This window comes from Poecilia latipinna, unplaced genomic scaffold, assembly GCF_001443285.1.
Source record: "Poecilia latipinna isolate Pla-1442-1.1 unplaced genomic scaffold, P_latipinna-1.0 Scaffold155, whole genome shotgun sequence".
Taxonomy (NCBI): Eukaryota; Metazoa; Chordata; class Actinopteri; order Cyprinodontiformes; family Poeciliidae; genus Poecilia; species Poecilia latipinna.
The window spans coordinates 303087-329816 of record NW_015112771.1 but is presented as its reverse complement, the minus strand read 5'-3'; the positions used below and the strand labels follow the sequence as shown (position 1 = coordinate 329816).

The following is a 26730-nucleotide window of genomic DNA, read 5'->3' as shown; positions in this document are numbered from 1 at the left end:
ATCAGAAGGTAAGATTCTAAAAGCATGGTAACTTTATCAGAATAAGCATATCTGAAGGTAAACAAAGAAGGAATACCTTTTGTAAAACGTTACATTGACTCCAAAAGACAAGATCAGCTTATGCAGATACAGTTGAATGGCACTCCCTATTCATATTCTTATTCTGCTTGGAATAATTGAAAACTGGCAGATTTCTGTGCAGCGACAACATTATGAGATGATAACTGCACCTCATCATGCCCCTTAAATAAAGGTATGGACTGCAAATAGATGTTTTCTATGTCCTATTTTTTTTTCTAGACATGTGTTTCACAAACACATCTATGTTTTAAATCTGAAGCTATGGTTCTCAGATGGAAAAGAGTAGATTTAACCCATTAGATTTTAGGTCAGTGACTGCTTTAAGTGGAGCAGTCACTGTATCCAGTAAAGTATCTTGGTTATAACGTTATGGTAGGGTGAAGCAGGAGATGGATTGAAGCGTTTGTTTCCAGTAATGCAGGCATTGCTCTGGTCCTTTGTGGTGAACGAGCCGAAAAGCAAAATAAGCCTTCTCCATAAGGTGTCTGTATTTATTTTTATTTTTATCATCTGAGTGGAGTTTGGAGTAGAGCTGCTTTGGGAAGGAGTCTGTTGAGGTGGTTTAGGAAATTGATTAAGATGTCCTCATGGTGCTTGATACTCCTTTTGACCTGGAAACACCTTGGAATCCTTCAAGGGAAGCCGAAGTGAGTAAGTGGGTAGAGGGAGGTTCTGGTTTTTCCTGCTAGTTCTGTTAGGTGAATGAAAACCATCCTTCAAAACACATGATTATTTGACTCAGGTGTGATGAAGCTCAGACACATCTAAAAGTTGCAGGACACCGGTTCTCGAGGCCTGGATTTGAGGACGCCTGAGGTATACTCACTTATTCTTGCCAGGTCGCACGGGGGTCAGCTCCCTTTCTCCAGTGGTAAAAAAGGTGAGAGTCACGGTGCAACCTGGACGGGCCGCAGGGGCAGTACAGAGTCACACAATCAAGCGTGCACACACTCGTATCTAAGGGAAATTTTATAGTATTTAATTAACCTATCTGTTGTTTTTGGAGGAATCTGGAGAGAACCCACACATGCGCAGCGGAGAACATGCAGAATGCATGCAGAAAGACCACAGGCTGGAATTCAAACCCGGGACACTCTTGCTTCGAGGCAACAACACTTTGCTTTCTTAATTTTGTTCTCTTCTCTGTCTTATCTTCTCGGTGCGTTTCAAGACAGAAAGACCTCCAAGCCAAAGATGGGAAAAAAATATTAAAAAATCCTATCCAGGAAAAAGTAGACTTGTTGAATTAACTTTGTAACCTTTTTTAATATGCCTCTTCTTCCTGTCTTGCTCCTTTTTTTCCCCAAATGCTGCTTCTCCCGTTTTAGCTCCTTATATCTCTCACAGTTCCACTTTGGTGTTTTTTTTAAGGATTTGCGGCTGATTTAGACCGATTTTTTTTTTTTTATCTGGCTCACGCCTCACGAGTGTCTGTGAGTAGGAGAGGACTGAAGAGCAGCGATGAAGAGGCAGACTGCAGCTGTGCCGCGTTGCGGTGAAGAGGGGGCCTCGTCCGGGCTCCTTGGAACAATATAAAAGCACTAATCACCCAGGACAGCTGACACCCCGCGCCTCACACATATACTAACTGTATCCCACAGACACGCTCGCACATACACAGAGATCTGAGGTTCGCCTTCGCCAAGGTGGAAAGAGAGGAGCTGAGCCCAGGCAGGCAGGTCCAGAAAACAAAGTGCGTGTTTCGTCTATGGGGTCCCGACGCTTCAGGGCTGAAAGTGCTCGAAAATAAAGACACAAGTGTTTACCTTTAATAGGAAGCAAGCACGTACAGCGACTTCAAAGCGAGGACGATACAGTATAGAGGAGAATTTTCCCTCCGTGCATGCTTGTGTACAGAATCAAACACACATGCTCGTCCTGCAACACAAAACCCACATAATAGATCGGGTGCATGCACACTCTCGTGCATGCATAGACGCGCACACACACACACGTGCATACACAAAAGTGTCTTGGGGAATTTGACCTTTTCCCAAAAGCCTCCCTTTCCTGCCTTTGGCTCCCCTCCCCCTATGGCTGTGTGAAGACTGAAGGGGTCAAGGGTTAGGTTTTGGGGGGCTGAAGATTAGGTTTCACATGACTGAGCACCTTTGTTGGGGCAGGCCGGCAGAAAGGAAACGTCCAGGAGGGTAGCTCTGTCTGTCTGAGAGGAGAGAAAGACGAGAGAGGGGGTGGAGAAAGGGGAGAGGACGGACGGATGGACAGACGGGCCGGTGGAAGGACAAGGCTTTAGTTGAAGTTGAAGTCTGAAGCTGAAGTGCAAGATCAAGGAGGAAGTGGAAGAGGAGGCCGAGCCAGGGAAAGAAAGTGAGAGCACAAATGAGAAAAGCAGAATGACTTTATCCCAAAACTTCCCCTCTCTCTCTCTCTCTCTCTCTCTCGCTCCCTCTCTCTCTCTCCTTACACCTCTCATTCTTGTCTTGACCATGTGGCTTCTGCATGGAACCGGAGCCAGCAAGCGTCCTCAGTGGCCGCGCCGATCTGCCCTGTGACCACACAGTAAGAAGAAAGTCCCGGCCAAAACAGTAAAATGGATCACAGCAGAACCAACCCCCACACCCTTCCCCCTCCTGCTCTTCCTCCTCCTCCCCCGGTCTCACCACTTCACAACATCTGAGACATGGTCTGCCCGCTAGACAATATGCGCTGTAGCTGGCAGGGAACGACTTGGCAGAGTCCTGGATTACCTCGCTTATGAAGTATTGCTTTTAAACGTCTGCGTGTGTGACTTTTCTCTCTTTCTCTCTCTCTCTTGCTCTCTCTCTTTTTCAGAATTAGAGAGAGGGATTTTAACAACGTGCAACAGTTTAAACAAAATGACTCACAGAGGTGGGACTGGTACTTCTGATGGCTTCCAGATAAGGTGAAAACTTTGACCTCCGAGTGAAAAAGGACTTGGGGGCTGGAAGGGGTCGAAAAGATCACATGCAGGCCTTAGTTGAGAGAGATTTTTTTCTGTTTTTGTCCTGTATGATCACAAATTACCCCCAACGTTTGATTCTGACATCTTGGACAATGCGTTCATGAAACTTTGATTGCGCCGTCTTATTTGTTTGTGCTGCTTTAGGTACCAACATGCAAAGGGGGGGACAATCCTCGTCGTGGCCATCAGGATTTAAGTGACGACTGCAATGTTTGGCACTGGTACGCGTTTGTCTGTCAGTGACGGGGTATCCTTTTGCACGCTGCAAGGTTGGCTCAATCCAAAGCACGGACAGACTTAAGGGGAAGGTGAAGGAGGTGGAGCGGGAACGGTCAAAAGATTCCAGAGACAGACTGACCGACCTTGAACCTCAGAGGTTACGATGGTACCATTATTTTTTATTGTTCCCTTGCTGTACAGCAGATTACGCTTTGTGTTTTTATGTTTTGCATATGACGTTGTCTGTTACCAGCAGATGCACTCACAAGCATGCAAATGGCTGGGCTGGTTTATACCTTTGTAATGCATGCGTAGTGTTTCCCAGGTGCAACGCTCGCAGTGTTTATATAGCCAGTAAAAAAAGGGTCATATTACCAGCGCCCTCTGACTTGTGTGTGCCTTTTTATTGCAGGTGTATGCGTGTGTGTGTGTGTGTGTATAACTTGAATCCTGCGTGCACAATTAGAGACAGCAAGGTCTCTATTTACTGTCCTGTGAATAAAGAGCTAAACTTCACCCTTTGGCCTCTTTATGCCTCTATATCTCATTGTCAGTAAGGCTGGACAGTAACTCAGCAAATACATACTTTACAGGCTGTAAACCGTCACCAATAAAGGATCTGGAGTTATTGATTCTGGCGAATAACTAACTGAAAAACATGTGGAAACTGTCTTCCTTTCTACTCCACACTGCATACAGTTGTAAAAGCATTCCTGTCCCTTTAACTTTTTTTTTTTTTTACATTTGTTCACATTACAGCCACAAACTACAGTGTATTTTACTGATTATTTATGTGATAAGCCAACACGAAAATGATAAACAGTGGGGTTTTTTTTGTTTTTTTGGAAATCATGCAGAAAAATTGTGGTTCTTCACATTTTTCATAATTTACCAGAGTAGCTGGTTAGATTGCATTTAGGCCCAGACTTTGACTGGGTCATTTTAACACATGCATACACTTAGCTCCAAGTCATTCTGTTGTTGCTCTTACTGTATGTTTAGGGTCACTGTCCTGCCAGTAGGCAAAACTCCACTCCAGTCAACGTTTTGCCCAATATTTAGCTTTAACCAATCAACTCTGAACAGAATTAGAATAATTGTCATTAAAAAAAAAAAAAATGATTTCCACTTCACAGCTGGAACATTTTTAGTGTCTGTCTATCTCATAAAATCCTAAATCCTGTTGTGAGGTAATAGAAAGTGAAAAAGTTCAAGGGGTGTAAATACATTTTTGAAAAGCATGTAACACTGATGCTGTAGTTACCCAAACAGCTGAGAGTCGCTACATTATAATTAAACAGATGTGAATCTCAGTCTAATGTCAAATTGAATTGTTTCTCAGAGTTTTGACATGTCTTACTGTATGATTTACATATTTCTGGGAAGACGGGCTGCAACAGAAGAAGCACAGAATTCAGAAATGTATATAATACATTTTATTATTATTATCAAGACAAAAATGGCTGAGTGAAGAAAACAGCTGAAAATAGAGTGGCATTTCCATAAACTGAAAACGAAAACAACAACAAACTTGTAAGTCGAGCAAAAAACTCATAGATGTTGGACAATGACTTTTGGTCATCAAAACTAAGCGGTCACAATTCATCAAGGAGGGAGAAGAACTGAACTGATCTGTTTCTGCAGTGACTCTGTTCTGAACAGAGCAGGTGTTTGTTTGTATAGTCATAATAAATAACGTCGGCCTATGCCAGGGGCCGACTTCAAGTTCAGTTCAGAGCAAATGGCTCGAAGGCAAATACAGGACAGAATTGAATCTTAAGTTGTACCCCAACACCAGAGGTATGACGGCATGTACCTACATTTCTGTTTGTGATTTTACTCCTTGCATATGAGTTGTACCATCTTCAAATCAAAAAGCACCATGGTCTGTTTTGTCTATGAAAGAAAACTTTTTCAGGTTGATATTGGACTGATTGCATATGATAAAATGTAATTTTTTTTTTATTATATTTTTTTTAAACGACAGCTGGAATGTTTTCAGGTGGTACATGACAGTAAAAAGTTGGCTACCAAGAAAAACCCAACAATAGCTTGTATTACTGCATATAAAATGGCAGGAGAGAAAAAAAAATATATAGAAAAAAATATATATATAAACAAACTAAAAGGATATTTACAACCACCTGTTTTTCCCTCAGTGTGGCCACTTCCCCAAGCGGGACTGCCTGAAAAGGCCATCATATGACCTATCACCCTTTGGGGAACGCCACAACTTTTTTTATTTTTCAAAAAAAAAAAAAAAACATACTTTTTTTTCCCCCCGAGCATACAAATTATTCACACTAGATTATCCTGCCAAATTAAGAAAATATACGGTGGCAGCTTGTTGGGATTTTTTTTTTCACTACAGAAAAAAAAAGAGTACATTGAAACCTTTAAAGAGTACAAGCAAAACAGTTAAAAAATAAAGGCTCCAACATAAATACAATAAGTGCCTAAGCTAAGTGAACATTAATTTCAAATACCGTTCTAAATACAAGAAAAAAGTAGACCATAGATGTGTTATGAACATAGGAACTTACAAGAGTGTGCATTTTCCTATGCATTTTAGGTTCTCTCTTCTATATATTTATATATCATAAATCTCTCCTCAATGCAAATTTTTGTTCAACCTGAAGACGTTTATTTCATAATAAAGGCAAAAAGATGAGAGACATGTTTTTTTTCTTGTTTTTTTTTTTTTTCTTTTTTCTTGTTTTTTTTTACACAATTCATTACAGAGTGATCAAGTCCTGGATGCTACCACGACAGATTAGAGAAACATCAAAAAAAAAAAAAAAAATTAAATAAGGTTCTCCCCATAAAAAGTGTTACCTAAAACAGATTTTATTTACTTTTTTAATCAAATTTTACTCCTCTGAGTTGTATTATGTTTAACGTTTGTATGGCAATTCCTGCATTTATACCTCCAAAAGCAAAATCCCTGTTTAGCTCTCAGAAGGAAACATGGCTGGCAAATGTCTCTAGATCAAAACCTTTTTCTTTTTTCCTCTTCTTTTTTTTTTTTTAATGTTAATGCTAAGCAATGACACCACACTAATCTGTCAGCATAAGAGCAAGTTTTCCCTTGAGCGCCCAACTGTAAACTGGGAAAATTGAACAGTGCATGTAAGGTAGCGCCAGATCTGGAATCTGGATCCTCATTTTATACTCAACCAACTGTACCTCCGATTAGAGAGACAGATACAGAATCCAAGGCAGAGTGACAAGTGCTATATTATCATCATCATTGACAAAGGATGGAGATAAAAAAATAATAGAAAAACAGCCTCCATTAGGAGGAAAATGTTTAGAAAAATTGACCTTTTTAGAAATAAAACTTGTGTGAACAGGGGGTGTTTTTTTTGTTTGTTTTTTTTTAAGAATTAAAATTTCCTTTTGGAATAGTTTTTGATGCAAAAGGTTTCGGATTTCTTTAATGTTTCAAAAGTATATCAGATATTTGGAACTTTAGAGACACTTGTTAAACTCGATCAAAAGAGATGCACCAATTCATCAACCAGAGTCAAACAATTTTCTGACGGTTAAATACCGAAAATCTGCACCATTTGCGATCTACAAACTCGTCAATTGTTTTTGGGGTCCACTTTTCTCTTTTAGTTTAACTGAAATCAGACGTAGGGTTACAGACATGTGCTTTGATGCTTTCATGGAGATAAGTGCTGCATTTTCTTTTTTTCAATTCTCCAGGGCCTGTAACATAACTGTTTCTTTGTTATGCTTTTTGTCTGTAGAAAAAACATGAGCTGTCAAAATTGTAGATGAATAGTCGAAAAAAAAAAAAAAATAATGAAATCATTATCGGCCAGAAAAAAAATAAATAACTGAGGGTGGCTTTCTACCAATCACCCACCCTCACACTTCCTTACAAAAGTCACCAAAGGCCTCCTGACGCTTGTTAAACCCAATCATTGCAGACGCCTTAATCAGTTGACCAGAAACCAGAATAGACCAATTTTCCACAAGTAAAACTACTAAAAAATGTCCACCATAAATCCTCAAACCATTTTCAGTCTATAAGCCACACTGTTAATGCCTTTCTTTTTAAATGAGATCAAGATTAGGGTTCAATGATTTGATGCATTTTCAGATGGATTCAAAACTAATGCGTCAAAGAATTAACAGCACTTTGTTTTTTTTTTCTATTTTATGTGCAATGGTCTGAGAGGAAAAACCAAAAAAAAAAAAAAAAGTGGAATCTGTCTAAATCGGAATCAGCAGGTCAGACCTCAAAAGAAAACCAGCAACAGGTAACAGACATGAAAGGTGTGATTGGTGCATCTCTACTGTCCATCTACCGTCAGGCTCTAAAACCCACCCACCAAATCACTCACCTATAATCTGTCTGAATCACCAGGACTAAATCCCGTTTTATCTTCGAGCGACTGCTGACATTACAGTCTGAGCGGCTAACACAAAAGGAAAAAAAAAAAATCTGTGCTGCTTACAAAATAACACTTGCATTTTTAATTTTCAAAGAAAATAATCACTCTGGAACCTTTAAGAGCTTCATGTTGGTTAAAACAACTTGTCAAAGTACCTTTTTTTTTTTTTTCCTCAGTTGTACCAAACACAAACACCAAAACCAGAAACCTCTGACCCCTTTTAAGCATGTAACATGCCAGTAAACAGAATTGTAATCATGAACGCATTAATATGCATGAGTCAGGTAGTTAAACGATTTACCAGAGATATGCAAAATTCAGTTTATTTTTTTCTAGGTTTGTTTCAGCTGGTTCCCTATGTTTTGCAAAGTAAAAAAAAAAAAACAAACAAAAAAAAAACAGGTTGTGCAGGTGCTTGATGCAAGGACCTGCATCTTCCTGTGTATTGTAATCATTTATAGCTGAAACTCCGAGCTTATAGCAAAAAGGAGAATTAACCATTGCAGGTAAAATATCCAAGGCACTCTTTATCGTCATGTCACACCACATTATTAGTTTAGTTTCATTGATGTTTGTAAAAGAAATATTTAAACTAGTGCCCAGCATTTGATAGGCAGCCCAATTTTATATACATATGGATATATATCTCATCTCAATGTTGCATGGAAAATCTTTCACAAAGATTGGTTTTATGTTTGACCCTGCTCGTCTTGATGTTTTGACAATATGACACTGTCTGCTATGTTTGAACACAAAGCTGTACATGATATGTAAAACAGTATGTACTGTATGCAGCTTGGGTTATAACTAACTGTATTGTTTGTTTTTTTTTGTTTTTCTTTTTTGTTATGCTGAGAAAAATCAAAAGTATCAACAGCAACACATGTACAACCAAAAATCCTCCAGCTAAGGACAAATTTTCTCTTTAAATAGCCAAAACACACCAAGCATGCTGTCCAGTTACAAAAAATACAAAATGTGTAAATTATTGCACAATAAAAAGGCTCAAAAAGTTCTGATGCAATAGTATTGCCCAGTACTGGATCATGCATCAAGTTTTCTCCAGAAGGGGATGGAGAGCAGGGCTGCACGGCATTCTGGTGTCTAACCCTGTTGTCTTTTCCCCATTGCTCATTGGCTACAAAGCCTGGGTTGCTTTTTAGCTGGGGGGGTGGAGGGGATTGGAGAGAGAACTGCTCTTTGCCTATTCAGTTTTAATGTCATTAGCCAGAGGGCGGTCACTGTGCCACTTCTTCATGTGTTTTTCTAGAGTGCTGTACACACTGAAAGGCATGTGGCAAATTTCACATTTGTACACGTCCTTGCCCATCTGTCCGTGGGTCTTCATGTGGCGGGTGAGTTTTGAGCTCTGGGCACACGCGTAGCTGCACAGCTCGCACTTGTACGGCCGCTCTCCAGTGTGGCTGCGTCGGTGCACCGTCAGGTTGCTGCAGTTCTTGAACACCTTGCCGCAAAATTCACAGGTGTCGCTGCGGCGGCCGTCCTTGGAGCTCGGCCGCCCGTTTCCGCTGCCGCCGTGCGGCGTGCTGGCGCCGCTGCCCGTGCCGCTCCGTCCTGAAGGGGCCCGTTCCCCGTCGAGTTCACCGGGTGGGGTGGAGTAGCGCAAGCTGCCGTTTTCTGACGAGTGCTCGGATGAGGAGGTAAAGGGTGATTGTCTGGAGTCCCCACCTGTAAAACTGATGAAGGGGTCCTTGAGTTGTCGGGAGGCGGCGTAGCCAGCTAGCCATTGAGAATAGACGTTCTCTGTGTTTGGGATGGTTGGCGTAGGGGGGTCAAGGTCTTTTTCCACCTTGATGCGTTTGGAGAGAGGGCTCAGTGAGCCAGGACTGATGCCACCGCCCAGAAGCTTTCTAGAGAGGCTGTCGTTGGATAGTGGTCCCAGGCCGTTCATGGCAGTAGTCGATGCGTCATCTGCTCGGTCTAACTCGACAGCCGAGTCGTCATCGCCGTGCTCTCTAGACAAGCTCCGGTGATGCGGGTGTAGAGCGTTGCTGTTCTGGTGGTGGCGGGCCCCTTCCAGCCGCAGGCTGAAGCGATAGTTGTTCCTTCCCCCCTCTTCAACTCTAGCCTTGCTGTCGATTTCCTCCTCATCGCCTTCCTCCTCTTCCTCCTCCTCCTCTTCTTCCTCGTCTTCCTCCTCCTCTTCGTCTTCCTCCTCCTCCTCCTCTTCATTTTCAGGCATAATTCCGTTGTTCTCAGTCTTGAACTTGGCCACCACTGACTTGAGTGCATCCGTGGCACTGCCCAGTATGTCGCTTGTACCAGGTTCAGGCGAACTGGCAGTCGAGAGGCCGTCGTCTGACTTGGCATTGAGCGCCGACGACTTGTTCTGACAGTGCGTCTTCATGTGACGCTTTAGCTTGCTGGCCTGTGTGCAGGCGTGGTTGCAGAGGTGACACTTGAATGGCTTTTCCCCCGTGTGACTTCTCCGGTGAACGATAAGGTTACTCTGGAACTTGAAGGTCTTACCGCAGAACTCGCAAGACTTTGCCTTGAGAGGAGTGCCTGGCTGAACTGCATTTGATACAGGATTGGGGGTGGAGCGTGAGCCAGACGGGGACTGAGAGGTGGATAGGGGAGGCGTAGCTGTAAATGGAGGCTTAGAACCTGGCTGGAATGGCTGGAGCAGCCGTTGCATAGGGTTAGGTCTGTTAGGGGAGAGAGGCGGAGAACCCCCCGTGGCATTCCCAGCAAGCTCCCTCAGACGTCTAGAGAAGTCCATGCTCTGAGGGGGTTCTAATGGCACTGAGTTCAGCCTCATCACTCTGTCGAAGGCGCTAGGATGGTGGGTTGCCAGGGCAAGATCATCCGGGCTGAGATGGTGGCGTGGCGGTGGGCTGAAGAGCGGAGGGGTGCGGGGGTAACGGCCCTCGCGCGGCGTGGATGCTGAATCCCGGCCAGACCCTGATCCCGGCATCCTTAAGAGGCTGTAAGGGCTGCCGTCAGCCAAGTGCACGGCGTGGAGGGGCGGCTGAGAGGAGGCGCAGTCACCCCCCATCCCAGGAGCGGCAGCTACACGTGGGGTGAGAGGACTGCCAGGTTCGCTCTCCAGATAGATGCGGATGCCGTGAGTGTTCTGGGCGTGCTGGAGCAGGAACCAGGCACTGGTGAAGGGCTGCTTGCATGTGGTGCAGGTGTAACTGCTGGGCTCATCTTTATCTGACAAAAACAAAAAAAAAAGCAAACACACACAGAGAAAATTAAGTTAGAAAAGCATTAAATAAAAAATAAAAAAAACACTGCTGGATAAAATCTACAACATATATGGTGATCAATTTAAAAAATATCCTTCTTTCTTTTAATGCACTTCAACAAAAATAGCCGAAAATAAATAAGAAATTCACAATATTTTTAAATGAAACAGAAACTACACTGTGAACATCTTACGATTTGACCAAAAAGGACAATAAGTCGAGATTTGTAAAAGACAAAATATTTTCAGCACATTAATTAAAAAACACAGGGCGTATCTCATGCCGCCAATGCACAATTTATACAGATGAGAGGGCACAGAAATAATTCAAACAGTAATTGACTTTCAATTGCACTTGTACACTGACCTGAGATTTGCTTGACAATGCACGCCTAATCTCGTTAAACACACTCATCTTCCCTCCACTACTCTGTTTACGAAATTAACAATTCCAAAGTGGGACATGTATCGAATGCTGCGTATTAACGATGAATACAAATAAGAGGTCACATGTTAATAATTGTACCACTGTTTATCACAAAAAACCACACATTCACAGGAAATAAAAGCCACGAGAAAAACTGTGTCCGCGTGTTAGTGTGTGGGTGGGGAGGCTCCTTTGAAAATGCATTTCATGCATTGCTTTTCTATTTCTGATATTTCATGCTTTATGGATTTATTTAAATCCTCTCAGGTGAATAGAAAAGGAGAAAGGGGGGGAAGCAGAAGTGAGAGCTATGCAAAATAAGAAGCATCCACCGCTTGCAAATGTGCTCCTTCTTTCATCTTTTGCCGTTTTTTTTCCTTTCTTCTCTCTCTCTCTCTTTTTTTTCCCCCCCACTGCAGGCCATTCTTCTAAAGTCATTTGCAGACACTGAACCCGAAATCCACAGCACCTTCTATGCAAGCGAGGACGAACGAGAGACGGGGAGAGAGAGAAAGATAGTCCAATGTATGACGGGGAGCGCATGTGTTTTAAGCCGGCCACGGCTTAGAGAGACAAAGCGGGAAGAAGAGGGCAGAGAAAGAGCAGAAAGGAGAGATGCTGTGGTCGAGTTGTAGCGAAAAGAGTTTGATGTTTTGTGGCTTCGCCTGCTATCTCGTGTGTCCACAGTCACGGAGGCCCCCCTCCGAAGTCTCCCACTTAAAGAACATAATGCTGTGTAAAATGTGCACCAAATCAAATCTCCACACAAACCTTTCTCTCCTGACTGAAAAGAGTTGGAAGGGGGTATAATGGTAAATTATGGATCATTACAATCTGCAAAAATTACAGTTAATTGCTGCCACCTGCAATGGGCTTTGACCCACTATGGAATTTTTCCATCATAAAAAAGCCATTTGCCCATACGCTTTTTTGCTCTCACTCGTTCCCTTCCTCCTCTCTCTCATAAGCACAAATAAAATGTGCCAGTTACATTAACACACACTTCCTGATTATGTGTGTGTGTGTGTGTGTGTGTTTTTATGGCTTTAAAAGGAGAGCCCATGTATCCCCCCCATAAAAACGGCTGCAATAACCTGTGTCCTGCTGTACGTTTTCCTTTGATTTGTAGCCTGCATACGCTAACCCCAATGCTAGCGTAACGTGCAAGCGGACAATGTAAAGGCAGTAGGAGGAAAACATACTCTTTTTCTGCTGTTGTGAATGACTAGGAAGGACAATAAGGGGGTTTGTGCCTTTCAGAGAGAAGAAATCACAGAGGAGTCGGGAAAGTGAATGAAAAAGTCAGGAAGAGGAAGAAAGAGAACTGGAAGTGCGGCATGGAGGGGACAGTCTTCAAGATAACCTAAAGCATTTGTAAAGGACATGTGTGCCACCACACAACACTTAAAACTTCTGCAAATTCATTTTTTCATCAATTGAGGCACCAGCGTATCTTGAGCGATATAAACATTTGACAAAGTGTGCTCATGCCACAAGCAAGGAATAATAGTTTTTTTTTTTTTTTTTTTTTCATCCCGGGGGTTGGGCACAATGACGCGAATCAGAAAGTCAGAACAACGGATGTCAAGACAACAATGGCACATAAGATATCTAAATAAGCCCACTATTGTCCTTAATAGCCATCCTCCTGGGAATGGAGGAAAAGTGATTCAAAGGGATAAAGAACATTTTGACAAGGCGTTTGATGTTTTTCGTTTTTTTATTATTATTATTCGAGAACAGAGGAGCAAAGAACTGTGTGAGGGAGGAAGGAGGATCTTACAAACAAGTCTGTCGTCTAATGGAATAAAAGAGAAGCTCCCACTCTCTCTCGGTCTGTTTCTCCCCTTCTAAAAACTTAGTCTGGGGCGAGTTAGGGCTGGAGAGCAGCAGAGCTGAGGCTAATGCTGGATCTCCAGGTCCCTTTGAAATAGGATCAGCAGAGAGGAGAAACCACACTGACAAGCCCTTAGCTGCCATTTCATGGCAAGGGGCTGAAAGAGGGGACTTTAGAAAAGAGAGAGAGAGAGAGAGAGAGGACAAAAGTGTGTGGGAGAACTGAAAGAGAGCACGGAAAATATAGAAAAACATAGATCAACAATAATCCGGAATGTAGAAAACTAAAAACCAGACAAAAAAAGGTAAAGTATTTTTGAACCACTCCACATATTGCAACACTGAGAAAAGGGCAGCAAACGTGGTATTGGTTACTCTACTGCCATCGGGAAGATGGCATGATATTGATCAGGGTCATTTTATGATTCCTTAAACTGCAGTCAGTCACTTCACGTACTACTCACACCATCATCACAAGCTGCAAAACAAACTACCATATCATATACACCTGAGTTACATAGTGTAACTCAGGTGTATATGTGTCTAATATAAGTTCATTTCAAACAGCACTCCAAAACTTTTTGTAGTTTCTGAAAGGAAAACTATTATTACCCCTTAAACTTGGTAATCAAGGTCAAGACAGTGGCTGGATTATGTGTCTAGTTCTGCAGCCCAAGCGGAAGATGAAACGTCAGCAGACGGTCAATAGCTACTGGATTTAGAGCAAAAAAAAAAAGAAACCTTAAAATGGGCTTCTGACCTGAATGGCCCTGATTTGTGATCACCTAGCACAAAACTGAAAATTGGATAATTATACAATCAGTAAATGCTCAAGCAGAAATACTAACACTTTTCTTTGTAAAAAAAAGAAAAAAAAAAAAAGTTTACAGACGGAAGGTGTCTAAAAATGAAATTGAAGAAAGTGAAAATGCTGTTAAAAATATTAAACTCGACAGTTTTGTTATTTATTTTTAAAATAATCTGGCAGAAAATCTTGGTATCTTATGACCCAATCTAAGGCATAGTTTAAGTTGCTTGCAAAAATAAAATGTCATTGAGTTGTAATTTGCCTTCTAAAAGGGGATGTGCTGTAGTTTTCTTTAAAAGGGATAGGTTTGTACAGATACCAATAACTTTACTGTGTCTGTAGATTTCCAGTGATGCAGACGTTTACTGAGAAACTGTAAGTTAGGGTTATTTTTGACAAATCATTGTGTTACCATACTATAAACATTTCCATGTTCCAACAACCTCAATTTCTTCAAAAGGCAGCCCAAAATATTCTGCTATCCATAGTTGCAGAGAAATCAGAGTCATCTTACGTCAGTATCACAGAACTTCACAGAAATCTCTGCACCCTTACTGGAAACACACATGGTGAGTCGTTTAATTTTTGCCACCTCTCCCCCACTTTAACACACACTGCAGTTCATCAAGAGAGAACAGGTTAGTGAATCGAGCCACGGCGGCATGCAACAGTCAGCCGCTAGAGGCGTCGGATGTAGGTACGAAAATAACAACGGCTCGATGTTTTCGGATGTCTATCACACACCTTTGATATGTTCAGTCCCTTACCTTCAGAGGTGCCTGACATAAATTTGCTTCATGGCTTCCTACAATGCCCCACTGGAGTCCTATGAACTCAGCTTTATTTAAACAGCTCACATCTGCCGGGACATGGCCGACTTAATTGGTGATTTACAAACAACCAGAGGTATTTAAAGAGGGAGTTGTCTTTGCAGCCAGATGATAAAACCGTTTATCGAAAGAGGTTACTGATTGCTGTAATGTTAGTGGCCCAACCGAGGCATGTCCACAAACTCATAAAAAATGGTAAGAGATTACTTGAGTATAGTCTTGAAGCAGTCTCCACCCCGAGATGTATCCTCAAACTTTCTGGTCCTACTTTTAAAAGTTGCCAGACTTGTCTTGACCTCTAATTCTTTTCTCTTTTTTTTTCCGTTTGTTTGCGTTGTCCTTGACCAACCCCAGTAGTCATCTAAGGCCGTCCTAGTGTGACCATGTTGCTTTCACTGATATTGGTCATTAAGCTAATGGAGAAACAAGCTAACAGGATTAGCTTGCGGGTCCTCCAAAAGGAGACGGAGGAAGAGGAACAGAGGAGGATGAAGGCAGAGAGGGGCGGAAGACACGGGGGACGCAGCATGTCACGGCCGTTCCTCAAAGTTATCAGTCGCTACGGCTTGAGGGAGCACTTACAAACACCTGAAAAGTGATTATGCTAATACAGGTCCTTGCCAATATTCATAAGTGTTTATAGGTGTTGGAGTGAGTGCTTTGGGAGGAAGGAGGCTTGTCAGTACAGTGCCTCTTAAGAGTGCCTTTAGCCGTAACTGGCGTTAATGTGATTACTACTCTGTTTATGTCATTAGGGTATTCACAGTCAGGAATTGGACAGGGGTGAAGGGTGAAGCAGGAGAGGACATGTTGAGGGAAAAGACTGTGGCCCTCTTCTTGTCTAAAGTCCCTCTCTTCTAAATGACTTTCAGCAGTGTTTAAAAGCGTTCTTAGCTAATTGTTTATTAGCAGCTTCAGAGATAAACCAAAGAAGTCTCATCGTGTGCTGATGTGTCAAGCAAACTTTACAGGATCGGTCTTCTTTCTTACTTCACTAACTCTGTGTCACTGTTTCCTTGCTGCACATCCAGGCTCATACACACTTCTTTGTCCTGGGCACGCATACCTGGACATACGGGGGAGAAAAAAACTTGTCTGACCAACACTTGTTTCTGAGATAAAGATGAGTGCAAGGAATACGCTTCACTCAACAGAAAACCAGCCAACACCGGCGGGTGTTGGAATTACACACGTTACCGCTGGGCGAAATCTACTGGCTGCTGGATGATTCACAAGAAGAGAGAGAAAAAACAGAGAGGACACAAGGAAGAGGTTGGAAGCGAAAAGAGCAGAGGTGCACAAGATCTGAGGAAGAAAAGCCGGTTTTGGCAGGAAAAGGCAAAAAGGGAAATGCGCGATTGTAAGATAAAGACGCATGGTAGACGTGAAGGGTCTGTGCCCGGTTATAAAGTAACCTGCTGGCTGTTGGCTTTGTCTTACCTTTCCTTCCCCCCGTCTCATTCTCATGAAAGTTGATAAGAGCAACTGTGGAAGTGAGGAGTTGCTCTGAGCTACTAGCAAACCATTATAGACGGATGGCACCCACACAGGGACCAATGAAGGCAATGCACCATACACAACAGACTAATTTGTATGTGCATGCTGGGGAAGACGGTATTTTTCATAAAGATACGCCTTGGCACACTCTTTTATGCTGCTTATGCACACTCAGTGTGAGCTACCGACATGGCATTTTCAATAAATGTGTGTGTGTGTGTGTGTGTGTGTGAGCGAGAGAGAAAAAGAGAAACAGAGAATGGAAAATTGTAACAGTGCTCGCCACAATCATTTCAAAATTAGCATAGCTCCGCACTGTCTGTTTCCCTGCGTGACCTTACTCTCTTTGATCTCCGCTCGGTTGAACTGAGTTTGAACTGACTATACAACCCAAACATCTACCAATGCATCCATCTATATCCCTCCATATATTGCTCCATCCATCCGTTTGTGACTAATCTCCGTATGAGCAGATCCATGCCTGGATGCGACTCGGGTCCAGAAGAGCTTTCCAACAGGCTCGGCCAGCTCCGTCTACGACACAGATTCTTATTTCCTCTCTGCTCAGCAGCGTCGGAGGGAGAGGCCTGACACTATTGTTTCTCGTGCCGGCTCTAATAGTACAGTGAAAAGACCTGCGGGCCTCTAAGCTTACCCGGTTTAATTAAACGGACCGTCACTTATGTAAGCGTCCGCGGAGATTATTTGTCAAGCTGGGAGCCGCTTCGCAGGATCAAACCGCCATCGACACGAGAAAAAAAAAGCCAATGCTCTGTAGACGAGTAATTAAATGAAGGAGAGGAATCAAAGAAACACTTTGAGCGCAAAAAATATACAGGTACATAAGAAGACATATTCAAAAGCAGGACTATTTTTTGATGTGGGCAATATCCCAGATGGGCGAGAAGTCTCTGGCTTGCTTCAGAGGGGAAATGTGAAGAGCGCTCTGTCAAAGAAAAGATATGTCTCAATAACCTGCAGCTTGAAGGGGGAGAGCAGAGTAAAATATGCTAAAAAAAAAAATAAATCTTACTGTACTTCAACTAAATGGAGTAAAGTAAAATAAAAATGTAGCCATCTTTTGCCCTCTTTGATATGAAAATACATCCAACAACATTCAGATAAGTGCGTCATCCCAGTTTAAAACGCTATGACAAGATAGCCTCCGCACGACATGGGGCCAGCAGCCTCAGCTTCGCTATCTCTGCATAGCTCAGCTCATGACAGGCTGCCATCCCTGCAGAAAGGATGGAGGGGGACCGGGGAGGTCGGCTAGCTGCACATTTCTGCATAAATCTCCAGATAGATAGCATCAGGAGAAAAGAAACAGGGGAGGGAGGCCGGCAAGCAGTGAAGGATGATAAGGCCCCCAGGGCAGGGCATTCGACACTGTCAAAACCGTTTCTTCGCCGGCTATTGGACGAGTGGAGCGCGTTATTAGCCTGCATACCATTTGCCGGGACGCGATTCGGCTTCACCGGAGCATACAGCGCCCTGTATCTGACCTCTCCTCTTTCCTCCTCCTTGACATGCGGAGAGATGGACAGAACATCACAAACATCGAGGAAAAAGAAAAAAAAAAGGACTACGGAGATCTGAAGTGGACGCTTCGCTTTGATCAACAGCACCTTCAGCAAGATGAGGCGCTAGCAGAAACTATGAGGAGGATGGAGAATTTGTTTTGAAATTAGTAAAAAAATAAAAAAAAAACGCCTGCAGGATAGTGGCTTGAAGTGACAAAATTACGGCAACGGATTTTTGCATAAAGAAGCAAAGGCTTCACTGGGTTGCCTTCATGTAAATTCACATTTACTGAACACAAAATAAAAAAATAAAAAAAATGGAGCTTTTTGACATACTTGGTTATTCTGCGAAGAAATAACCCACATTTTTGTGTTTTTGAGGCCAAACATCAGCAAGAGTGAAAACGCAAGTCTTAATAGTTCCTCGCCATTTCCCTTTATATTTTTCACATACTGTAACATTTCTTCTGCAAAATAGTTTAATGGGATTTTATATGACATGATGGGAGAGTGAAAGAATAAATAAAAAATCTAAAACATTTGGTAGACATTTGTAATTAGCCAATTCTGAATCATCAGTTTTGTAGAAATTATAGCTCCCAGTCTTTCAGGGTGTCAACCTGCAGGCTTTCCCCTTCAAGACAAAAATATTTTTCTTTTTTTTTTTTTTTTTTTTTGCAGAATATCTCAAGCTCAGTTAGACTGGATGAAGAGAATCTATGATCAGCAATTTAGCAGCCTGGCCGTTGCCTTCCGGTGCAACTCTGCTCAAAAAGAAATTCATCCACCACAGTCTGCGCTTTCTCCCCTCGACTTGGATTGTCTCTGGTCGATTTTCGACCGGACCGATCAGCGAAGAAAAGAGAAGAAGCGGACGATGATTTTCTGCGTTGGCAGCGAAGGAAATCGGCACTTTGCAGTGGAGGATGGTTGTTTCCAGCACAGGCAACTTTATGTCAACATCTTTAACGTCAAACTGGCACATTACAGACATCACGAGCAAACATCGGTGACTGGGTAAAATTTACAACCTCAACACAGTCCACGCCTTCAGGAAACAAACAACGTAGATCAAGGGGCTGTTTTTTTTTTTTTTTTCTTACCATGGTAGCAATTTATAAACCTCGTCACAGATTTTCAGCTGTATTTCGGCTGAACTTTGACTGAGCCAATTCTAAGACATCAATAAGCTTTTTAAAACCATTTCATCCTAGTTCAGCATGATGCTGCCACTTCGTTTCTCAGGCTGATGTGCTGTGTGAGGTTTCTGAAACTACTATAACAGACCAATATCACTTTTACATGTCGGTCTGTTACATAAAATTCCTGCTAAAATACGCTTTTCTGTTCTAGCTTGACAAAATGCTATCCGGTTTAAGGGCTTTTAAAACCTCAGGGTATTGTAAACGTTTTTATAAAAAGATGAATTGTTCTCACTTCTCTTATTTACTTTTCCGTAGCCTTGTTGCACGATTTATGTTTAAAGAAAATAGTGGTGTTGCCCACAGAAAAATAGTGAACAAAGAATAACAGACTCAATTAATAGAGAACGGGAAAAGCCAAAAAGGAATCTTGTAGAATTCACTGGCACCATTCAGGTTGGAGGTGCATAAATAATAAATTCAAATGTAAGGGTGAGACTGAAAATCAAAGGGATAAAATGAAGTTAGTAAGCGCTATTGAGACTGCTGTGTTGAATAACTCAGATGGCGATAAAAGAGAAAGGAGTGAGGAGACCAGAAGGCGAACAGAGAGTGGGACAGAAGAGATGTTTTAAGAGGAAAAACTGGTAATGAAGGGTTAGAGACTGATTCCCTGAACAGCAGAATCCGTGAGCCGATGGAAGATCGGACTTTTATGCACAATCCCACACGTTGTGATGCTCAGACATCGAGGGCCTGTCTGAATGGAGTAAGGCATGATCCCTTCCTCTCATGCTCCTCAAAGTTACGTCATCACAACAAGAATGCACTCATCAGGCCAGTTTATGCAAAGCTTTGTTCCAGACTTTAAGAAAGAGAGGAAGAGTCTACTGCAGGGGTGTCTAAGCTTTCTGCAACAGGGGCCACAACTGTAACGTTAAAAGTGGTCGCGGGCCACAAAAACGGTATGTGTTATGTAAAAATGCAAAAACAAATTAAACAATAATTTAATAAACTGTACCAGCCTGAGTTCTATTCAGAAAGTATCTGTATACCATTTTATATATTCAAGAACATGATACAAGTTTTAATAATCCCCCTCCTTTAGCCCAGTTAAATAAATGGCTGCACCCAATTCTACATTCAAGTAAAAGTTACTGGATGCTTGTTGTGCTATGAGGTATCAAATTCAAATGAAAGCAAACATGTGGTTGTTAAAAAAATTTATAGTTTGTGTTGTTGCCTAAGTTTTCCAACTTAAACTTAATTTAATTTGCTTGTGCTATTTATTTATTTTTTGACCAGTGAAAATGTAACTTTAATTCTGTTTTATGCTTTATCACCATCAGATGGTGAAATAAATCTGTTCTATTCTTGAATTATGTACAAGACCACAGAGACTCTTTGGTCACCCCTGGTCTACTGTATGCAACAAGCTCAGGGTTTCCAAAGCAAACAAACAGAAAAACTACGTTTTATGCAGTAAAAAGACACATTTTCTAGTCTTGGTGTTAAGGTGGAAAATAAAAGCACACCTGTAAACAAACAACTGAATTTCTGCCTAGCGCTGGCCGGAGCAGTTTGCTCCTGAACTCGCTCACATTTGCCCTCGAAGCTCTCGAGCATGGCCAGCGAACAAGATGCCAGCGAACAAGGGCTGTTTTTCAAACACGCAGCTATTTTCTGCCACGTCCCTTCACCTCGGGGCGTAAGGACCAGGGCATGTGAGCTTGGGCCAACCATAGCAGCTCGTTATGCATCGGAGCCTAAAGGCATTGTGTGGAGGGACATGGCGCTTTGAAACAAGGAGGGCCAGTGTTGGAGCGAGGCGAGGCCCCGGAGCTGTGGAAGCTGGAGGTTTAACACGCGTCCAATCTGCAGTGTGTGACTGTGCACACGGTGGTCGAGTGGTTTAAGGAAGCATCAACAGTCGCCCTTTAAATTGAGGGATGTTTCGGGGGTCAGATGGAGACCGTGAAAGTTATAGATCGACTCTGTCACAAGTTCACAGTGTTTATTTCTTTTCTTTTCCTGTTGCTAGAGTCTGTAACGAGGACACAGTCACACGCTGAGACCTTAGCGCCTCCACTCAACGCCATCCATTGATCCAGCCCCTCCATGCCTTGCTCCATTATTAATTCATCGAGCAGAAAACTGTGCAGCGCCAAACATTGATTAAAATTGCAAAATGGCCTCCTGTTCGGCTCAGTTCAACCCCTTCAAGACAAAGACGACGGAGTCAGGAAGAGACTTGGCTGAGAAAGGAAGTGGTCAAACAGTCACAGCGGCATGCATATGCTCCCCTTCCTGCTCTTCCACTCCATCCATGAACTTGACAGTGAAGTCGTTAGGACGATCCAAGAGGTTCTGACGCCCACCAGGGTCACACTTGTGTCTCAAGCTTCTTTGGACAAAAACTGGCTGGCAAATGAAATGAGTCCCATTTGGATTGCATATTACAGTGCAGGATAATCCTTCACAATGTCACAAGCCGCCACTGAACGTGCTTCTGAAACAATGTTATGTTTTGAAACCTGGTCAGCGGAAGGGGCACATGCAACGCAGCGGTAATGATATTCATGTCTAAGTAACAGATGCCAGCTTTTTAGCTGAAAAACTATGTTCTGATTATACTCTGTAGCAAAAAAATAAAATAAAATGAAGATAAAAGTGTTTTTCTCTTTGTTAAAAGCAGACATTTCTGGTTATTCTCATTGGATTAGCATAAGGAGCATGCATAGGTCCAGGCAGTAAGTGAGCGGGATATTAATTAAGGTAGCCAACCTGTAGGCTGCATTGTGCACAGCTGTAAAGCATAAATCAGTGTTTTAACAAGGCCATGGTCGTAAGATCTCAAAACCGTGCTGGAAAGCAACATGCTCAACCATGCCAAAAATCTGTATAGGTCCAGAGCTCCTATAGATCACTACGTTTATCATGGGTGGGGGGGGCGATGGCAGACTACCCGAGGGTAGAAAAGAAAAGAGGGCAGAGAGTACGAAGCACAGGGGCACAAAAAGAAAGTGCCAACAGAAGGGACAAGAACCTACATGTATAGTACGGGTCATCAGGTTTGTGAAAGCGCATGCGGCGCACATACATGTGTGCTGCAGGCGAGTAAGTGCGCTCAGTTTCTATCATCTCGGTTTCTATAATGGTTCTGTAATAAACGCCAAAGGAAACCCGAGCTAATAAGAGAGAAGAAGACGGAGACAGATGAGAAAACGTTCGCAGAGATCTTCGGCGAAAGGTCAATAATCTCACAGTTCAAACACGGCCTTTTTTTGAGAGATGCCAAAACGCGCTTTCAGACCTCAAAAGCGTCGGCGAGCAGAACATGTGAAGAAAGCCCGAGTGCCACTGGTGACAGAAGGATTTATTCCCAGACAGCTGCGGGACAGAACACACTCTGGAACAGGCTGAGTGGCTGGGCGAGTCCACCTCCAAGCCATCGCTTCTTCATAGAAAGAGCCACGGACTCAGGCATTCCACAGCAGGCAGTGACAGGACACAGCTAATTGGGGAACATAACGCTGATGCAGACGTTTACGCTTTGCAGGGCAGCACTGAGGCTGAAAATAAGCAGAAAAACTGTATTTTTTTTTTTCTTTTTTTGGTCTGATTTCAAGTAGACTAAAACTACACACACTGGGAAGATTAGCAGTTTTCAAGCAGCAAACAAAAACATATTTCTGCGAACATGCGTAGCTTCAAATTAATAGCTGATCAGAGGAAGGTTGGGTTTCTGATGCTGTTCCAGCTGAGAGTCATGAACCAGATGTTTGTGGTTCTGCAGGACGCAGCAAGACGCGTGATGCAGCCGCAAGATCCAAAATCCTAACTGCTCTGACGAAAACTTGAGTTCTCAATATTTATCTCCGACAGCTCCACCTTCCTGTGCTCGTTTTTCGTCCACGATCGTGTCAAAATATGCAGCCGTGGCAGGAATGCGGCTCCGCTCCATGTCAATATGAACTCGGCTTCTCAGGATCCACCCTGTCCTTTTAAGAGGGACTGACAACCGCGGACTGACACGGGGGGTCACGGGGGCAGCAAACCCAGAGGACTGCTTGTGCTGCATTCTGAGAAATGAACTGTGTTTGCACAAGGTCAAACTGTAAGCGACCTTATGTGCTCATTCCATACATGTTCTGGAGATATGGTTTAGGCCTATGGAAAATTCTGACGACCCGGCCTCATATCTCCTGCAGTACCTCGTAGAAAATATTCATGCAGTTTTTCCACATCTGATCCAGTCGCCACCGCGAGCTGCTCTGTGTGTGTCATTGGAAAGGCCAACACAGAGGAGAACACAAGTCTGAACTTGATGGGGAAATTACTTCAAACTTTTCAACAAATAAAAATCTGTTGTGATGTTTATCTGTATTCCCTTAGACTTAATGCTTTGCTCCAATCACATCCGAAGGCTTTCAAGCTACGTCGCTTCGAACTTCTTTAGGTTGATTTTTTTTTTTTTTTTTTACCATTCTTTCTGCAAATAAGCTCAATTTAGTCGGACATAGCCGGATGGAGATTATGTGAACATCAGTTTTTCTTGTCACAGATTAAGCTCCAGTTGTACGTCTAGGTTTGCTCATTTGGAATGGGGAACCTCAAGCCCAATCTCGTGTCTGTTCCTGGCTCTGACAGGTTTTATTTCCTGTACTTTGCTCCGTCCATCTTTCCAGCATCCCCACAGCATGATGCTGCCACTGTCATGTTCCCATGGCAGGGATGGTGTTTTCAGGGTATCTGGTTTCTTTCAAACTTAGTGTTTGTCATGTAGGTCAAAACGTTTTGTTTGACATTTTTATGAGGCTAGGCCACACTTTTCAGATTATTATTTGTAAAAAAAAAAAAATTGAAATTTTCCTCCTCCACCATTTTGTGTGGGTCTGTCAGTAAAAACCTCAATCGTAACTTGCAACATGTTGTTTAAGGGAACTGAATACGTTTGGAAGGTGCCACACCTTTTACTCAATTACAGTGACATAAATGGATATCAAAATAATGTTTTGCACATAGTATGGATGTTCCTCATCATTAATTTTAACTCATATTGTCTTTACCATATACAAAGTAGTAGCCAATAAAGGAAAGTACATAGCCGGGAACGTAGAGAATACAATCGGAGGAGAAAGGGCCTTTGGCTAAAGGGTATCAAAAACAACATTAAAAGCTGTGAAGAGAAAAGGGAAAAAACAAAAGAGCGGTGGACAGCTTCGCAGTGCAGCACACCATTCTAGATTACATTAGTGGCAGCTGCTCCCTTTGTCTAGTTTTATAGCCTGGCCTCAAGAAAACGCTGCTAAAATTTCATTTAATCTGCTGCTGCAACTCAAGTGTCAGTCAGCCACTCAAACAAGGGGAGACTAAAAGCACCGAGCTCATATAACTAAGGCAAAATAACGCTAATAATATCTCTCTCGGTAGCCTCTCAAGCCGACATTTTGTGTAACCGAAGAGGGCTCGCCATTCTCGCCGGTGCATGGGAACCTGGCCTGCTCTCCGAGTCCAGGGGCAGGTCTCTAATGGTGAGTGAACTACTCAGACACCATCCTCCTTCCCCCCTCATCATCTTTACCTCCTGTTCATCCATTTAAGTCATTAGCAAGTGTTTCAGAGAAGAAAAACGTGGCTTGGGTTTATAAAAACAAAACAAAACAAAAAAGGTAATAGCTAGAGAAACTGTGTTTACTCTTTGAAGGTAAGAAGGGTGATGTAAGCTGAATTGGAAAATTGGTGATTGATCAAATCATCAGAGATATTAGAATAGTGAAGATTTTTAAGGAAACATGTTGAAGGAGTACAGTACCCTCTGGAAAAACTGCTGAACAATCAAAGGTAAACAAAGAGAGAATCTTGGAATCTATATTGTTAGAAATAGTTTTCAAGCTGAATAAGCACAGGACCTGCTTTGGAGAAAATAGCATAAATGTCTATTAAGTTAAACCAGCTAATAGCTGTGTACAAATGTAAGAGAGGTGAGCGTGAAAGGCAAAAGCAGAAAACTGAGATGAGTTGAAAATGCTCAGCTTGTTAGCTAAAAGTACTTAACACCTGCTGCTATGAAAATGGTTTATGTGCTCAAGCATAAATGCTTAAATTAGCAATTTAAATTAGCATTTTAGCTAACCTAGAAACCCTTATAAAGGCACAGAACGCTAATAGCCACACAGTAGCCTGTTGCATAAGCAGAATCCAAAGAACACATGAAATATTTATTTTAAATAACTGGGAGATGATTTGTTCACTTCCTCCAAATTACAGGCAGACATTGATGTCATCGCTTACAACTTTTCCTTCTTCTACCAGAGAAATCAACTTCAATGGGAGAAATCCCAGACTGAGCACTGAAGGGAAATAGAAATCGAGTGGAATTGTGTAGGAAGACAATTTCAAGAGCAACAACAAAGTTATATGTCATCTAAAAAATACAAGACGATGTGGTACAGGACTTATAATTCAACGTTAAAGTTTAAATAATATGTAATATATAACAGATATCAAACAAAAATATTTCTGATGATTTCTGTTTTCATTTTTAGTCTCTTTGTATCCTGCTTGAATGAAATTTATGAGACCAATGTTTCTACTGGTACCAGCTATGTGCAATAAACCCATTCTCCTAAAAACTCGCCTTCACTTTATGAATCACCCATTTATTCATAAATAAAGTAAGACTGGAAATTTTATTGTGAAAATTCCGAGGAAGGAGCAGCAGCGGTTAGGTCCAGCTTCCTTCCTGATCTTACACAGCGGCATGTCCACATGCATCCACGTATGTTTTATTCAGATGAGCGGAGGGGCGTTAAAGCTGAGAGAAACAGTAAGGCTCAAGGGACTCCTTTTCTTTAGCCTCGGGGGGGGGAGAGAAAACTAAAAGAGCCGGGTGTGGGAATGATGAAACCGAGAAGGTGGAGGAACACACCAAAGCACTATGCACAAAAATACAGCAGAGGAGGGCTGCAGCGGGCCGTAAGGTCAAGATTTCCTCTCCATCTGTCTGAGTGGGAGAGATCACTGCTGATGAGAGAAAGCTGGGGACTTTCTCTCCCACTGGAGCAGGTTACGCTCTTCATCCACTCAAGATCAGCCGCATTTGAAGTGAGTGGCACCTCTGTGAGAGACTCGTGATGTATTGCAAGATAAACAGCTGACAATGTTTTTGTCTTGTGAAACAAAGTCGGCTCTTTAGCAACATTAATACAAATCCCATAATTAAGGTAACGCGCGACAAGTGCATAATGTTTTTACTGTGTATACTGAATTTGTGGTGGTGTTAAAAAAAAAAAAGAAAAAAAAAATTGAATTTTTTTCCATAATGAGCAGTTATGCTGTAAGCTCTGTAAGGTGTTTTATATAAATATTTAATAAAAATACATATTATGATATAATCTCTTACACAAGAAAAGCGGTACTAATACATGCAAAGTTATGTATTAATGTTACTTATCCATTATATGTACTGATATTTTCATACACAGAAGCGCAAATTTTTTTCCAAATAACTAAATATAAACATCGATGCTCTACTCAGCCAGAGAAACTCAGAGTCACTCCAAAGGGTTTTTAGCATCTCACTAGAGGAACTTTAACCAGTTTGAATAGCGTGACTGAATTTTCTTCTGGTTTTTCATGTTAACATGTAAAATCTTTGTATGTCTTGAGACCAAAAAAAAAAAAAAAAAAAAAAAAAAAAAAAATGGACCGGAGGAATATTTTCAATTTTTTTTATTTTTTTTTTTTTTTTGAAAAAATTAAAAAAAAAAAAAAAAAAAAAAAAAAAAATGGACCGGAGGA

General features: G+C 42.1%; 1 protein-coding gene across 1 annotated transcript in view; it reads right to left on the bottom strand.

Annotated features, from left to right (window-relative positions):
* Positions 1-6870: 6870 nt before the first annotated feature.
* The window catches only part of LOC106945674 (B-cell lymphoma/leukemia 11A-like), a 46038-nt gene continuing 26178 nt past the window's right edge, over positions 6871-26730 (bottom strand). Inside the window, exon 3 of the mRNA XM_015029520.1 lies at positions 6871-10830. Coding sequence (XP_014885006.1) covers positions 8855-10830 — 1976 coding nt within the window. The 3' untranslated portion in view covers positions 6871-8854. The remainder of the gene's footprint in view (positions 10831-26730) is intronic.